General features: G+C 37.6%; 1 protein-coding gene across 1 annotated transcript in view; it reads right to left on the bottom strand.

Moving 5' to 3' along the window:
- Nucleotides 1–9804, bottom strand: part of stk17a (serine/threonine kinase 17a) — a 28135-nt gene extending 18331 nt beyond the window's left edge. Inside the window, exon 1 of the mRNA XM_016260809.1 lies at nucleotides 9556–9804. Coding sequence (XP_016116295.1) covers nucleotides 9556–9701 — 146 coding nt within the window. The 5' untranslated portion in view covers nucleotides 9702–9804. The remainder of the gene's footprint in view (nucleotides 1–9555) is intronic.
- Nucleotides 9805–18111: the final 8307 nt, after the last annotated feature.

The following is an 18111-nucleotide window of genomic DNA, read 5'->3' as shown; positions in this document are numbered from 1 at the left end:
TCGACCGATAGTGGATTTTGCCGATACCGATAGCTAGGTTGGACCACACTGGCCGATACCGATTAATTAACCGATTGTTTTAAAATGGATACTGAACAAAAACTAAAATAGTACTTTATTACTGGAGATTAAACCCACAGACAATCCCTCCCTCACATGCTGACAGTGCTGACATAATGAACTCCCAGCTGGAGAAAAAACATGAATAAGTCCTCTATCATTCCAGCCAGACCCCCATCCAAAACCACAACCCCTCCTTCAAACCGTCCCAGTGCCCTGAAATATCCCTCACCCGGGGGAAGATGGAAAGAGCTGTCGATTACAACATGTCACATGCTAGATCAGTGAGAGAGAGATGCATTACGCTCTACTTCCCCACTACAGAAAGAGCACTTAAACGAGCTCTATTATCACGGCAGATAGTGAGGACAGGGAAAAAGGCTAATTTGAGGCACTTTACTCAGAGACGCTTCTGCTTTTGTTTCATGTTTTTGATCTTGCCTCTAATAAGAGCTCAACAATTTCAATCTCAACAGAGGTTTAAGATGAGAAAAGGCGTGGCAGCAATTAAAGAGAGATTAAACACTAATTCAGGACCCAAAAAGAATATAATCCTTCTAAGGGGACCTCCGCAAATTTCCTGCAATATGACTTCAAATGATTTTGAATATTTCTACACTTAAAAATAAATAATTACATTTATAAACAACTTTCAGAGATTCAACTCAGAAATTGCCTGTAGATAAGTACAAAGGAACAGCGGGTAACATATCGAATTAAATTTAACATTTTCAAGTAGAAAGACTTGTATTTTCTTGTAAACTGTACTTTAATAGTCTGTTATTTACAACTTAAAATATTTTTTACAGTATAGTTGCACAACCATTCAAAAGTTTGGGGTCAGTATTTTTTAAAAATATTTTTGTAAGTTTATTTGATCACAATATTACTGTTTTACTCTATTTTTGAAGTATTACAATTTAAAGTACAATTAGTTTTCTATTTTAAATGCTGAATTTTCAAGAAAGATTTCTGCTTTTTTTTTTTTTTTTTTTAAACAGTGCTGCTTCATATTTTTGATACATTACGATACACTTTTATTCCAGGATTTTTTTGGGATGAACAGAAAGTTCAAAAGAACAGGGCTGTGTTTCCCAAAAGCATCGTAAGCTTAAGCACATCGTAGACACATTGAAACCAATGGAGCAATGCTCAACTTAGGCTTAAGATGCTTTTGGGAAACGCAGCTCAGAACTGCTTTAAAAAAAGAAATATTTCGTAACATTATAAATGTCGTTACGGTCACTTTTTTTATCAATGCATACTTGTTGAATAAAATAATAAATGATGTAAAATAATTATCTTTTAATGATCAAAATTATTATACTGGTAGCAATTGCTATTTGTAGGGTAAAAATAAATTGAACAATGAACAATCAGTTATTTAAAATTTTATTATTTGAAATATTTATAATTATTTTATTATATTACCATTCCTAGTTTTCATAAATAAATTAATTTAAAATAAAATAAATTAATTTAAAATAAAATATTGTCTTTGATAATGGGGGCTATGGCGTCTAAAAGGTTCTACGTTGTTGGCTTACTAGCTTGTTAATGCAATCGATTTTGTAGACCAAGTCTGACTAGCTAGTTTGCACGCGTACTAAAAGTCTGTATGCATTTATTCTCACTCGTGATGACCTTACGTGGCCTATCTGGACAGGTTTATAGACCCCAGGTGAACTCATCTGGACAGAAATGCTTATGCTGGTTATTGGGGTCACAGTTGAACATTTGCTTGAGCAGCAGGTTCTTGGTCTTGTTTTAGGATGCTAATCTGCCGGTGTAATCTATTATCTGCCTAATGGCCCCTCCGACCCCCCAGGGTCTTGGCAAGATGCGGTCAGAGCAGTTTTAATGCACCATATGAAGGCAATCAGCAGCTCACTGACAACCGCCGTCTAAAACAGGGCCGTGTATGTTATTATTTCATCAGTTACTTGCTGATAAAACCTGGTGTGGTTTTAAACATGATCCCATTCGGTCACGCCCACCTTGCAATTTCTAAAGGCTGATTTGATAACAAATCAAATGTGTGCGGTCTCAGCCGAGCTGCCAGTCTGACACAGTTATGTTCACTCTGCAGAGACCAAATGCTCCAGTTATTTATATTTATTTATTTAGAAGCAATTTGACTAATCCACTTGTTTTAGGATGCTAATCTGCCGGTGTAATCTATTATCTGCCTAATGGCCCCTCCGACCCCCCAGGGTCTTGGCAAGATGCGGTCAGAGCAGTTTTAATGCACCATATGAAGGCAATCAGCAGCTCACTGACAACCGCCGTCTAAAACAGGGCCGTGTATGTTATTATTTCATCAGTTACTTGCTGATAAAACCTGGTGTGGTTTTAAACATGATCCCATTCGGTCACGCCCACCTTGCAATTTCTAAAGGCTGGTCACTCTATATAACAAATCAAATGTGTGCGTCTCAGCCGAGCTGCCAGTCTGACACAGTTATGTTCACTCTGCAGAGACCAAATGCTCCAGTTATTTATATTTATTTATTTAGAAGCAATTTGACTAATCCACTGCAGATTTAGGCTGTGCACAGCGTGCATGACCTAGCGTGCATCACAAATGATATCGAGTCTTGCTGTTAGTGGGATGGGTTTGTATCGAGCTTGAACATGTGACAGCATTAGCACCGGTGCACTTATGCGTATACATGCAGATTAGCCTAATTAAAGCAGTGTCAAGAAAAAACTAGTGTATGTGTAAAGTGATGAGACAAAACAACAAACTATTGCAGATGGCCTGACATACATGCAACTACTTTAAACAAGCACAAAAACTTTTTTATCAGTCATAATAGCTGAAAACCACCCCAGCACAAACACTGTAAAGGGATGAACGGATAACACTGATTATCTTACTTCATTTTTTTTTTTATAGAAATAAGATTCGCAAGTCAGACTTCTCATATCACATGATAATAAGGAGAGATGATGGATTTGGTGTCAAGGCAAAAAGCAAACACGCCTACCTGCCAATATTTCTATGTTTAATATACGTGCATTTGTCTTTGTTTATTTTTATTGCTGTTGTGTTTTTCATTAAAAATAATAATGAACCACAAACTACGATTTTGTTTTAAAATAAGGGGAAAATCCAACAATCTTATTTAGGTTTATTTGTGTTACAACATCTGCAAATATGAATCCCTACACAACATGCATGAAAAATATATATTGTTGCCATGAAATAAAAAAAAATAAAAAATGTTCCCACAACTTCACTCATAGCTCATTCATTTTTAAAGAAAATTGTGGTTATGAATTAAAAATGAGTTGCTTTGCTTTATTAAATGATGGCCATGTACCAATTCATTCCCTTATTTAAATGAAAATCAAGGACCACAATTTAATAAAGCGAGAATTAAGTTATAAGAACTAATTCTTAATTGCTGGCCCAGGTAAATATATTTTTGCTGCGTGGTATCACTTGTCATATTGTTGCTAATAAAACTTCTAATGTTCAACATAAACAAGAGTACCACTGTACTATTTCATTATTGTGTTTTTTTATTAAGAATAATAATGAATCCACCATTTACAAGCATTCATTTATTCAAAGACAGGGAAAGATGTAAAGATCGACCACTAAAGATAAACATAAGCGCTACAGAAACAACAAACATATTGTAAACGTGTGGTGTAATCAGTAACACTGCGGTTTAGTTCATTACTCAGTGGGAGCATTTGGGTCAAAACTGAAATAGAATTTGGACTTTTGAAGTGTGCATGACTTATGACACTAAAGACACCGGTCTTGATTTATAAAGTCCATGCACAAGCTGTAAAACATAGTTATGCATGCAATAAATTCTGAACAATGTTGGCCAAAGTGGCAGAAAACTCCAATTGATTTAATGCATTCTGGAAATTCCCCTTTTCTTTCATTCAGGCTCTGGCTTGCATGTTTGGAGACAGCTGCTGGTGAAGGACAGCCGTGTGGGCAGATGAGGAGCGATCTGAACTCAGTCCAGCTGGTGGGTGAGAGGAACCGAGAGTGACCTCGCTGCTCGTCCAAACCCAGTCGATTGATATAGATCGGCCTGCAGGGAGTCGCGGGAGTAAATGGGATTGGTGTTGACCAACGAACCCGTCGATACGGTCACGCACGCCGCGAGACAATCAACTCTTCCTCATCACAGTCCATTCTTTCATGGCTTCTCTATTGCTCTTCCACAACAGGATTTGCATTATATCCCAATGCCAAAGTGCAAATGCTTTGACATACTTGTAGGGATTCAATGCACTTTGACAAAAAAAAAACAAGAATTAGTTGTTACTTGATCTTTTGAAAGATACGAGCGCAGAGCCATAATGAAATAACGCAGATCATCTGCTCCAAATTATATTAGTCGATGTATCCATCAAACTCCAGATCAAAACACAATGTCCGTCGAGACGGAGTTGAATCCCATCGGCGCTCATTGTCTGGAAGAGGACATGGTTGAGTGGAAGCCAGAAATGCGTGACCCACTTCATGCCGAATGAAATCAACTGTCAGTGTGACCTTTCTAGAGCATCAAATATGCTTCATATGACCAGCAATGGGATGAAAACACTGGCTGAATTGGAGCACACACATCAGATATTGAGTAGGGCTGTGTGATATTGACAACAAAAAAAAGTCTCAATTTTTTGTGATTTTTTTGATAATAATTAAACAATATTTAGTTTTTGTGCTTGTACCTTCACTGGTTTAGGCCCATCATGGATAAATAAATATGACACTAAAACCGCCAATAGGTAATGGCAAGTCCATTAATGAGTGATTATTGAGAGATTCATTAAATTATTCATCAAACGATTCATTCAAAATAGCTGATTCATTTAGAAATGAAGGAAGCAGCTGTTTGGGATCAGAACGATGTTTAATGTTTTCTTCAGCTCATCAAGGCTGCATTTATTTGATCAAATATACAGGAAAAAAATGTAATATTGTGAAACATTATTATGATGTTTTTCTATTTTAATATACATTAAAATCTAATGTATTTCTGTGATGCGCAGCTGTATTTTCAGCATCATTCCTCCAGTCTTCAGTGTCACATGATCTTCAGAAATCAGTATAATATGCTGATTTATTATCAGAGCTGGAAACTGTTGCTGCTTCATGTTTTTTTGGAACCTGTGATGCTTTTTTTTCAGGATTCTTTGATTAATAAAAAGTTAAAAAGAAGAGCATTTACTTAAAATAGAAATCTTTTCTAACAATATACACTATTGATCAAAAGTCTGGGGTCAGAATTTTTATTCCTTTTTTTTTTTGAAAGAAATTAACTTTTATTCAGCAAGGATGTGTTAAATTGTTAGAAGTGATAGCAAAGATTTATATTTTGAATAAATGCTGTTCTTTTTTAACTTTTGTGATAATTCTAATAATTAATCAGCATATTATACTGATTTCTGAAGATCAAGGATATTAAAATAGAAACCATTATTTTATATTGTAATAACATTTTGCAAGATTACAGTTTTTTTCTGTATTTTTGATCAAATAAATGCAGCCTTGATGAGCATAGGAGACTTCTTTAAAACACATTACTTACTGATCCCACACTTTAGACCGGTAGTGTGTGTGTCAGCAAGGATGTGTTAAATTGTTAGAAGTGATAGCAAAGATTTATATTTTGAATAAATGCTGTTCTTTTTTAACTTTTGTGATAATTCTAATAATTAATCAGCATATTATACTGATTTCTGAAGATCATGTGACGCTTTATACTGGAGTAATGATGATGGAAATTCAGCGCTGCATCACAGAAATACATTACAGTTTAAAGGATATTAAAATAGAAACCATTATTTTATATTGTAATAACATTTTGCAAGATTACAGTTTTTTTCTGTATTTTTGATCAAATAAATGCAGCCTTGATGAGCAGAAGAGACTTCTTTAAAACACATTACAAGTCTTACTGATCCCACACTTTAGACCGGTAGTGTGTGTATATATATATATATATATATATATAACTGAATCATTGACTCAAATGATTTGTTCAAAAACAGATTAATTCACGGAACGGAACAGCACAGTGTTGCAGAACTGCTGTATAATTTTAATATTACATTAGCAATATATATATATTGATATTGACAAACTACATGTTTGTTACAGGGAGGGCTGGTATTTACAATTTCTAGATTGAATTTGATTCAATATGGATTCATTTCAAAATACTTCAGGTACATGCCAATGTTTCTTATGGAAAAAAACCCTCTAAATTATGTAGAATTATGGAAATTAACAACAGAGCCAAAACACCTTTCATGTATTCTGTCATGGATAAATAAATGGGTGGTGGCAAGTCTCTTAATGAGGAGACTGAGTGAATCATTGAATCATTCATCAAACAACTCACCCTAACGTCTGAATCATCATTGACTCGAATGATTCGTTCAGAAACAGATTAATTTAGGAATGGAACATCGCTGTGTTTCTCGGAGATGCACAAATGTTTTTCTCCGGCTTTGTTTGGATCTCTTTTTGTTGGCAAAACAGAAAAAGGCAATATCCTGTCTAAAATGTAACTCCATCAATATTAACTTCATATTGTTTGAACGGTTGTATAAGTAAATATGACATTCGTGATCACACTCGTGCTAATTTTCAGGAAAACAGCCCTCTTGCCTTGTGTGATATTACTTAACTATATCATATCTAATAAGAAACAAAAACCCATACAGCAATATTTTTGTTTTCATAACTTGAATTATAAAAGGCATTCTATTTATATTCTAACAGGCTTCATCAAGCAGTAAATGCCTTTGGATTTTAAAGATGTGTTTTTGTTTGTTTGTTGCAAGTGACATACTTGATTATGTCAGCTTGCACATCATTAAAACAACAATTAGAATATTATTGTAGAAAATAAATCCCGCAAAAACTATACTGTCAAATAAGTATAAAGAAAATAAGAATAATCTAACTACAAGCAACAGCACAAATAAATACAATAGAGTAAAGATACAAATAAAATAAACAGTGATTTTCAGTTTTTTTTTTAGGTAGGTCTAACATTAGTTTTCAGAAATTGAATAAAGTAATGAAATGCAAAACAGCATTGCATATTTGACTGTATAAATTAAAGATTAATCTTTATTAAAGTTACAAAAGCTATTCAATCAAGAGCAGTGAGTGATTTCTTTGTTGTTGCTGTTTGATTAATATTAAGAAACTGATGCAGTACGTTCAGCCGGCTATGTCTGCTATATTACAAAGATGAGCATTTTAACAATTTTTGTGTGAATTTGTCCATTTAAACACAATACTTCAGAGAGCTTAATATTTGTGTGCGTTCGGAGGCGCGGGTTTGCGAGCTTTGGATGTGTGCACACACGAATCTTCTCACTGTGCGTGTGAGCTCGTGTTTTCTGGCTCTTAAACGTTTAAACTGGCAAAGCTTAAACGAGTTTAGCTTAAACACATATCAACGTAAATGCTCATATTCGCATTGAACAAGAGTGAATGGGTTGTCCACGTTTTTTTTTCTTTCTCATCACTGTTGTTGTAATGTATTGGGAAGCCAGAATGCGCATCCATCAACAGAAACATATATTTCTGTTTCTCCTATATTAGCCGAACCCTGTTTGTTTTACGTGTTATTTATAGCAAACCATATTACAGATGCGTTGTCAGATTTAAGTTGAACCGCGGTCCTAGCGCGTGCCAAACTGTGTGTGGAGAACCGTAGGGTTCGATTTTTTTATGCAAACAGTTCCACCCCTAGTCCCGCAGCCCAAAGTTCACTGTTGATGTCAGCATTTGGCTGCAAGGGAAACCCAATATGCCAGTGCACATGCGTGCATTACCACAATAACTCTGTGTGTGTGTGTGTGTGTGTGTGTGTGTGTGTGTGTGGATGCTGAACGTTGCTGGAATAGCGAGTGCTTACTGAGGCGTGCTCAGTTTCGCTCTGGGGGGTTTATAGGTGGATTAGTGCTCTTTGGTTTTCACTCGCTCTTGTTTTCTCTCCGTGTACTCGTGTTCGTCTCTTGTTTCAGAGTCCTGCTCGTTTACCTCTGCTGATCCTCGGGTCTGCGGTCTGAGCTCAGTCTCGATGTACTTTCTTAATTGGATAGGATGGGATTCCACCTCAATATTTAACAGCCTGACGTGATCCTGGCCATTGATTACGGAGTAAGGCACGGCACAGTTTATACTCACAAGCTTGCAAAATCACTAATGCACAGACTGAATGAGATCCTAACAGACTCGATGACCAATGACTTTTGATATCAACATCGGTGTTTGAACGGAGGCAAATACAGCAATCTGTCATGCCACATTAAATACATTGTTTGGATTTCATGATAAAACTGATCATTTGAAAGCAGACTTTGTTTCTTATCAAAATTAAAACACTAAGTTTCTTATGATTATTTGATGTGAGACACCACGAATATTATTTAGTCAGGTTGGGAAGATTAAGTAAACAACTGGACAGAAAAAATTGATTTAAAAGAAAAGTTCTAATTGGGGGATTGAAACTCTTGAAATCTGGCAACCGCCACCATGAATGCTGCTTGTTACCAATGCAAGATAACGCAAATGCCAAATTACAATGAAGTGCATTCAGGATTAATAACCAGCGGGCAAATATCGCAGATGATTACGCTTAATAAATCAAGGGAAGCAGAAATCGTGATCATGATTAAAATATGATTCATCGTGCAGCCCATTCTGACCAGAACCAACACTGAACTGAATTGATCCGAATAATGACTCTATTGTCTTTCAGACCCTATTATGGATTTTTGAAAATGACCTTTCATGCAGTGTGTAACACAGCTCTAAGTGAATGAAAACATCCTGCAAAGTTTTAGATCAGAAAGTGCACCGTGTATAAAGTTATTGTCTCTCAAAAGAAAGAGTCGACTCTGAATCATTGAAACAAGTCTTTTTTTTAAATGAATCCCAAGCCGTTTTACGTCAACATGAAACATTAGCATATTGCCCGCCCACTAGTTGGTCTTTTCGCGTTGGTCTGAATGAAAATGCAAATTAAATCAATAAGCCCCAAGAAGCCATGGTTTACAGTGAATTTATAACAGCTAAGGGGTGTTATTACGCTTCAAACGCGGCTCAGCCAATCAGAATCAAGCACCGGAACTATTGCCACTAGGTGCCTCTTTTGGAGAGGTAAAAATAGCTATAGTTTTCCCGGTAACGCTGAACACAAAGCAGCACTGCGCTCACAAACGCCGCTTTATCAGGCATCACAGGCATGATCCAATCGGACCAATCACCGCAGATTAGCATCACGCAAAGGAGGGGTTTGGAAAAACGAATCGTTGAGCGAATCGTTTGGAAGTCGTTGAGCAAGTAAGGTAAAAATAAATGCATATGACAATGAAAGTGTTTTTTGACCTTGCATGCATGTCGACCTGTTATTGGGGACTCCCAAAACCAAAATATGAACTTTTCATAACCCATAATAGGGGCACTTTAAGAATCGATATTGATTAGTTACTCACTATTCCAGGAGCAGCACCATCTCGCTGGCCGTCTCGTAGACCTGGTGGAGATTGACGACTCGTGGACAGGCCGCTGCCAGCTCCAGCACGCCGATCTCGTGAAGGATCTCCGTTCTGCAATCCTGGCCCTTCCTCCTCTTCCTCATGTACTTCGCTGCATATGTTTTCCCTGTGCTCTTCTCCACACACTTCCTCACCACTGCAAACTTACCTCTGACGGGGAGAGAAAACCAGAGGAAGAACGCTTGTTAGCACTTAGAAGATTTATCTGGACATTTTGATTAATCTAAGCTGATCACACAGCAGACATCAATCTGCAATAAATCTCCTGTGTGTCTCTGTGTGAATGAGTGAGTGATGTAGTAACACATGTGATGCTCGTCTCAATAAATGAGGACATGAACTTCATCTCCAGAGCTGCTCCGAGTCACTCCAGCAGATTTACAGAGTTTACATAAAATTAAGAAATAACAAATCTAAGTCAAACACACAATGAAACTCATAAACCTTCACCACAAACCACCAAAATAAAAGTTTGGTTCAACGTGAAGAAATTGTAACTAAAATATGTTACCAATGTATACTAAAATATACTTTTCAAAGAAATAATAATAATACTAATAATGATGATGATGATGATGATAATAATCATTATTATTATTAAACAAAAAATAATACAATATAATAGAATAGAATGAATATCATACAGTAGGGCTGGACAATAATTCAATATCAATATGTATCGCGATATAATTTTTTTCAGTAACGGTGATATGATTTTTAAACACATTTCCGATATACATTACCAGTTTCCCATACATTGATGTATTTGTGGCGTTTGACTTCGTTGAATAAACATGAGCACTGCACGTTTCAAAATCATAACACGGCGTGGGTGTTTTATATGAATGTATCTCTGAAGGGAACCGACTGTCTTCAGAAAAGTTTCGATGGCATTTTCATTTGATCTGATAAAGAAGTGTTCATGAGCGGAGCTGCTGTGATTACAGCCGTTACCGGGGAAACCGCTAGTTCTACCGCTCTCACAGCGCCTCCTGCTGGCAGACAAGCAGTTTGCATTTTCAATAAGCCCGTCTCCAGCAACTTATCACTCTAAAAGCGCCTCCTGCTGGCAGAGAATCAGTTTGCATTTACAATAAGCCCGTCTCCAGCAACATTTCCAATTTTTGTTGTTGTTCAATTTTTTTTGTTTTCTGCAGTGACTCGGAGCACTTTTCATACCCTTTTTTTCTGGCTGAAGCACATTTGTTTCAATCTATAAGAATAATCAGCCTACGGAATTATATCGTATCGACTAAAATTAAGAAATATATCATGATATCAATTTTGGCCATATCGCCCAGCCCTATCATACAGCATGCATTTTATTTGAAAAAATAAAAAAATAATAAATAAATAATGTTTTGTTGTAAATTATTTTTAATTTGATTACATTTTAAAAGCATGATTAATTTCCTATTTTAGTATTAAATTTGAAATCAGTTCAAACTCATTAAATCCAGAATCAATCAATAAATCAAACAAACAAACATAATTCAGGGGAAAATAAAATGGATTTCATAGAGCCCTAAACTAAAGGGATCTTTTTAGGTGGAGTTTAATTGTGAACAAAAAAAGTTAAATTTACAATCGTTCTCAAGGTCTAACAAACAAATGGAAAGCATTTCCTTAACCATTCAATGCTAAATTAATATTGTGATATATATTTACATCATTTCATATAAGGGGGGAAATATTGTGATAATATTTTTGGCCACATCCCCCAGCCGTAATTTAATGGTGGTCTCACAGAGCCTAATTAAATTCACAGGATGGCTTTAACTGGATCAAGAACCACCGACTTATCTCTTCTACGTGTAAAACTACTAACCAGTGACATTTAAGGGCAAGAAACTGAGAAACTGATCATAAAATGAAGCATGCAGGTGTTTTTACTCCACCGATCTGCTTCAGATCTGCTGTAGTAGCAGGGCTCACGTTTCCTCGCATCCCACTGAAGAGCGCGGGTCACAAACACACACAAAACAACCCTTTCCACTGGACTGAGAGAAAGACTGGAGCGTGAGGGTTTGAGGGACGTGAAAGGCTGCTGTGTGTCACCGCGGCTGAAAGTGCTTTTGTCCCGGTGGCAAATTTGCAGGATGAAATCATCCCGAAGCCCAAGCTGACCCTCTGTGTCCCACTTTTAGTGCTGAACTTGAAGACGCAGGGCACATGAGGAGAGAAAACTGGAATACATGCTTGCAGACGAGGACAGACGTGGCCTGAGAGGATTCTTGAGAAAGCGGTGTACTGAAACGGCACCGTCCCGCTGAGCTGCGAACTAGGCTTGCTGCGAGAGACGGTGTTTTCGGTTATACCGGTGTTAAGCCGCAACACCGGTTACGTCGTTTGCCTACCGCGGCACCGCCCCCCACCGTCATTTTGATTTATTTATAGTAACAAAAATAATTTAGCCTAGTTCAGTTAGAGGACAGACACTTTTAAAAACTAAAAGCTCAATGCAGCGTGCCGAACCGTGCGCGAACGACAGATTTTATTAATCACGTGAGGAGAGCGAGTCGAGCTGACTGACACGAGGGAGCTGAGAAAGACAAGACGATGGAAGAAGATTGTTTAGAAAGGAAACGCAATACGTTTGGCAATATCTGAGATTTTGAAAAGCCTATTGACTGGAAGTTTTCTTAAACATTCGTTTCTTATTTATTTGGTTCCACAGTGTTTGTTGATTACTTTATTTAAACTTTGTTTACTTTATTTTATTTTACTTTACATCAAGGTGTATATGCCGTGCCTCCAAGCTTTCTTATTCGTTTTGCTAATAAACAATTTGTTTCTTATTTATTTGGTTTCACAGTGTTTGCTGATTTTCAGTTTTATATACCTATTTAAACTTTGTGTAGCCCAAGTAATTTGTTATTTTATTAGGCATATATGGTGTATTTTTATTTGTTTTATTAATAAAAGTTCTGAGTTTGACGTTGTTGTTTCTTGAATTAAATCAACGCCGAATTGCCGAAAATATTATTTTTGATTAAATACTTACATAAGGTATTTTAATTAAATTGAACTGTAATAAAGCAATTCCAAACTAAATTTTAAATTCTTAATTTATGATAATCTGACAAATTTGACAAAAGACTTGGCGGCCGATTAAAGAGACTAGACTAAAGCAATAAGCCCCAAGAAGCGGAAAGCCTAAAACCCCCATAGCTGTTATAAATTCACTGTAAACCACAGCTTCATAGGGGGCGAAGTCTCAAACGCGCCTGAGACACACGGCTCAGCGCTTCGTTTAGAAACACAGCAGCCGCCAAGAGAAGCACAGGGGAAGATTTAGCGGAAGAGACGGCTGAGCTGTGGAGCGTCCCTGCGAGAGGGGATCCGCAATCCCAGCGTGATGTGATGTCCTGAGTTATTCACAACTGCTCCATTCTCAGAGCAGAGGACACGTCTCTGGAGGCAGACACTATCAGATGTTGGCCAAGGACAGGCCCATAGACAAAATGAGTGAAGAGCAATTCCAGCACATCCTCCAATCTACTGCAAGATCAGCAGAACATCTTGAGCATAAGCCAAAGTGAAAGCAAGGTGGATCTGCTAAAGCATCCGTGTTGCTCATTTTAACAGATGTGTGCTCTGCTGGAAAACATGAACCCATGCAGGAATATGGAAACTGCTTTCTGCATTCCTTGTGCAACATGCCGTCACATTCAGTCTGAAGAACGGCAAATGATGAATGCAATGGACAGATGAAGAAAACTACTCTTTTGTTTTAATTGGGTTGTATCCCTAAACCCAGACCTGTAAAATAAACCATGATGGCTGGGCTGACCAGCTCATGTGATAGTCACGGGTTCAGAAAAGGAAGTTTTTCTTATTTCCATCCCCATTCTGTCCAGATCTCCTCAGATTTACTACACACAGCTGGGACTGCCTTCCTCATTCCTTGAAAAAATGTGGAGATTAATGGGTAAGTGGGAGAAAAATGCCCTTGTTCTGAGCAGGCCCAATGAAATCTGGCTGTAAAGTTAAGCATCTCTGTAATGGGTTTCTTCACGACAGGAAGATTTTCATTTGGTCATTTGATACGTTTTATTAATAAAAGTTCTGAGTTTGACGTTGTTGTTTCTTGAATTGAATCAACGCCGAATTGCCGAAAATATTATTTTTGATTAAATACTTACATAAGGTATTTTAATTAAATTGAACTGTAATAAAGCAATTCCAAACAAAATTTTAAATTCTTAATTTATGATAATCTGACAAATTTGACAAAAGACTTGGCGGCCGATTAAAGAGACTAGACTAAAGCAATAAGCCCCAAGAAGCGGAAAGCCTAAAACCCCCATAGCTGTTATAAATTCACTGTAAACCACAGCTTCATGGGGGGCGAAGTCTCAAACGCGCCTGAGACACACGGCTCAGCGCTTCGTTTAGAAACACAGCAGCCGCCAAGGGAAGCACAGGGGAAGATTTAGCGGAAGAGACGGCTGAGCTGTGGAGCGTCCCTGCGAGAGGGGATCCGCAATCCCAGCGTGATGTGATGTCCTGAGTTATTCACAACTGCTCCATTCTCAGAGCAGAGGACACGTCTCTGGAGGCGGACACTATCAGATGTTGGCCAAGGACAGGCCCATAGACAAAATGAGTGAAGAGCAATTCCAGCACATCCTCCAATCTACTGCAAGATCAGCAGAACATCTTGAGCATAAGCCAAAGTGAAAGCAAGGTGGATCTGCTAAAGCATCCGTGTTGCTCATTTTAACAGATGTGTGCTCTGCTGGAAAACATGAACCCATGCAGGAATATGGAAACTGCTTTCTGCATTCCTTGTGCAACATGCCGTCACATTCAGTCTGAAGAACGGCAAATGATGAATGCAATGGACAGATGAAGAAAACTACTCTTTTGTTTTAATTGGGTTGTATCCCTAAACCCAGACCTGTAAAATAAACCATGATGGCTGGGCTGACCAGCTCATGTGATAGTCACGGGTTCAGAAAAGGAAGTTTTTCTTATTTCCATCCCCATTCTGTCCAGATCTCCTCAGATTTACTACACACAGCTGGGACTGTCTTCCTCATTCCTTGAAAATATGTGGAGATTAATGGGTAAGTGGGAGAAAAATGCCCTTGTTCTGAGCTGGCCCAATGAAATCTGGCTGTAAAGTTAAGCATCTCTGTAATGGGTTTCTTCACGACAGGAAGATTTTCATTTGGTCATTTGATACACGAACAAACCCATCCAACACGTGACCCATGGAAAAGACAAGATGTTACAAGATGCTCTTTTTGTCCACGTCAAGGTGCAGCAAAAGGATACAAAGGAACTATAGAATTTCAGTAAAGGAATAGTTATGTCAAGATATTACATTAGCTGAATATTTCAGCTGTTCTCGGTCCATATAATGGTGTGTTCACACCAGACGCGAAGCAAATATGCGCATCGTGTCACTCGCTCTAGATTACTCGCGGGATGTTTTCAGTGTCACTCGCGCAAATAAAAACATAGCGTGATCAACCATGGTGGAGATAACTACAATCGCTGTTTTCAATCGATTGAGGTGAATAACGTGCGTTCACGGCAAACAAGTCGCGCATTTCGCGTCGCCCGGTGCGAATTCGCCTCGACTTTGTATGCAATCTACTTGCGCGAATAATTACATTCACGTCTGGTGTGAACACACCATAAGAGTCAGTGGGGTCCAAAAGTTTCAGGCTCCAAAGAGGACAAAGGTTTTTGAAAGTCTCTTCTGCTCACCAAGACTGCATTTATTTGATCACAAATACTGTAAAAATTGTGAAATATTATTATGATTTCAAACAGCTGCTTTCTAAGTGAATATCTGTTAAACTGTAATGTATTTCTGTGATGCGCAGCTGTATTTTCAGCATCATTCCTCCAGTCTTCAGTGTCACATGATCTTCAGAAATCAGTATAATATGCTGATCTGCTGCTCGAGAAACATTTCTGATTATCATCAATGTTGAACACAGTCGTGCTGCACAATATTTTTGTGGAAACCGTGACATTTTATTTCTCAGGATTCACAGATGAATAGAAAAGTTCAAAAGAACAGCATTTATTTGAAAACGAAAACTTTGTAACATTATTAATGACTTAACCGTCACTTTTTATCAATTTAATGCACCCTTGCTAAACAAAAGTACCAATTTCTTTAAAGAGACAGACAGATAGATATCCAATAATCCAATATGGTGACAATAATATCAATGATGTTATTCATATATCACCAAATTGGATTTTGGCATACAATATCAGCCAATAGCTGATATGGTATATTGCGCATATCTAGAATATAAATTAAGAATACAAGTTAAGATGACAAGCAATGAAAAAACTAAAATACAACCTTGCAGCTACAGTGCTGTAAATGTTCGCACAAAGCATGCAGCTACACATGACAGTAAGAGGTTGTTGGTGATTGAGCTGCATAACTCCGAAGCCAGCATTCATAAAATCCCAAAGGCCTCGTAATCGCTCTGATTGAGACCGATTCAGAAACACTAAAGCACCTTCCGCTCCTTTGAAAACCTAATAGGCTTTCACTGCCCTTGACTGCGTGGCTTTGGCATACCTTCATTTCCACGGTCTTGCGTTAATCTGGTCCTGCTTCTCAGGATACGAAAGCCACGAGGGAATGTGATAAAGAAACTCTAATCTCCTAAACATAACACCAGCCAAAGCTTCGGAGAGACCATCGTTGCCAGTGTTGGGGAAAGTTACTTTTAAAAATAATGCATTACAATATTGCGTTACTCTTTAAAAAAGTAACTTATCGTGTTACTTTTTATGGAAAGTAATGAGTTACAGTACTTTTGCTTACATTTTTCTCATCTGGGCTAGGCTTCCTTGTTTGTTTTTAATATAAAGTAATTTTTTGGCAAAGGTAAAAGCCCTTTCATTCCCTCAGGCTGAAGGAAATGTAAATTCACACTCAAGCATTCTGGATTGCATGAAGAATAGGACGCAGGCAGGAGAAGAAAGTTCATCACTTGCAATGCAGCAATAAAAAAATGTGCATCTAAAGTAATTTTCACTAATTATTATTATGGTTGAATTAGATCATTGAAGGTAAGCAGCAAAGATATTGGTTAATAAAATTGGACTAAATACATACAGGATATTTGTATTATTTAACATTTATTGCAGGTTGGCATCATATTCTGAATGTGCATTATACTGTTTTTCATTAATTTTGGAGGAATAGTGAATCTGTTTGTGTGCAGTGAGATGAGTAAACATTCATATTTAGTCTAGAGCTACAGTAAGATCATGTTCACACACAACGCTGGGCACTTACTCCTGATTTCTGTCTCCATGGCAACAGCAGAGCTGTCACTCAATACAAGGGGAAACAAAGTATCTAGCATTATTTGAAAAAGTAACTCAGATTCTTGTAAACTAAAAAGTAATGTGTTACTTTACTAGTTACTTGAAAAGTAATCAGATTACTTGTAATGCATTACCCCCAACACTGGCGTTTACTCGCTGATTGGTCTTGATTATGCGACCAGCGCTTGCATTGTGAAGCGTTTACACACGTGCAAAAAATTCTGATCTGTGTCAGATGCAAGCAAAAAAACTGTGTTTACACCGGCACAAAAAAAAATCAGTCTAAACGTTTTGAATATTGTACCTACGATTTGTGAAATGTTTGGCAAGTGTTTGTCACGTTCTGACAAAAAAAATTAAAAAGTTTTAGTTTATAAAAATTGTTTAAAACCACAATTAACTATCTGGTTAAACATTTCACTCAGGAGACGAAATCGGTCTTTAAACTTGAAAGAAATAAAGTTGTGACATTTATCGTGATAATTATCAATATCTACTGATATGAAAAATCTTACCATGATAATTTTTTGTCCATAATCGCCCGGTCTATAACTAATCGTGACAACATTTTGCAGCGTGAGCAGATGATTTACAAATGAAATTTGACCAACGAACAATTTCCAGGTGTGGTGCAGATGTTTTGTCAAATATGACTTCTATTATTGTATGGAATGCAAAAAGTGCTGTGTGGTTAACCCAAGTCGAGGGCCTGCTGGAGGACAGACTGTGATTTGGATTCGGCGACTTTGGTGTCTTTAAAACCGAGCTGCAGTCTCTCTCCGCAGCCATGTCAGCACATTTCCAGAGCCTCTGGACTCGCAGACAACACCCGAGCGCAATGGCTTTCATGTGTGCGGGTCTAGGGTTGATGGCAGGGTCACGGTTTATGTGAAAAGGAGCCCATATTAAGTCTGCCTGTTCGAGTACACCGTTTATACGGTCAGCTTTCAGTCGAGTTAGAAAGTTATTCAGAATTTTTGAGACCGTGAACACTGGTTGTCGTTTGTCAGAATAAGAGGGTTTTAAATGCATTTATGCTTATCTAAATAAAACCAGACACTGGATATCTGAATATGCATTCTATTTCTGAGTGCACTAGATGTCAGTCGTATGCTTGCCGTTTGTTTAGTGTTATTTTAGCGACAGACCTTGCATTGGTCTAGAACAGTGTTTCCC

Source organism: Sinocyclocheilus grahami, unplaced genomic scaffold (assembly GCF_001515645.1).
Source record: "Sinocyclocheilus grahami isolate Dianchi unplaced genomic scaffold, SAMN03320097.WGS_v1.1 scaffold2201.1, whole genome shotgun sequence".
Lineage (NCBI taxonomy): Eukaryota > Metazoa > Chordata > Actinopteri > Cypriniformes > Cyprinidae > Sinocyclocheilus > Sinocyclocheilus grahami.
Note: the sequence above shows the minus strand (reverse complement) of the source record. Positions and strands in the feature narration are given on the sequence as shown.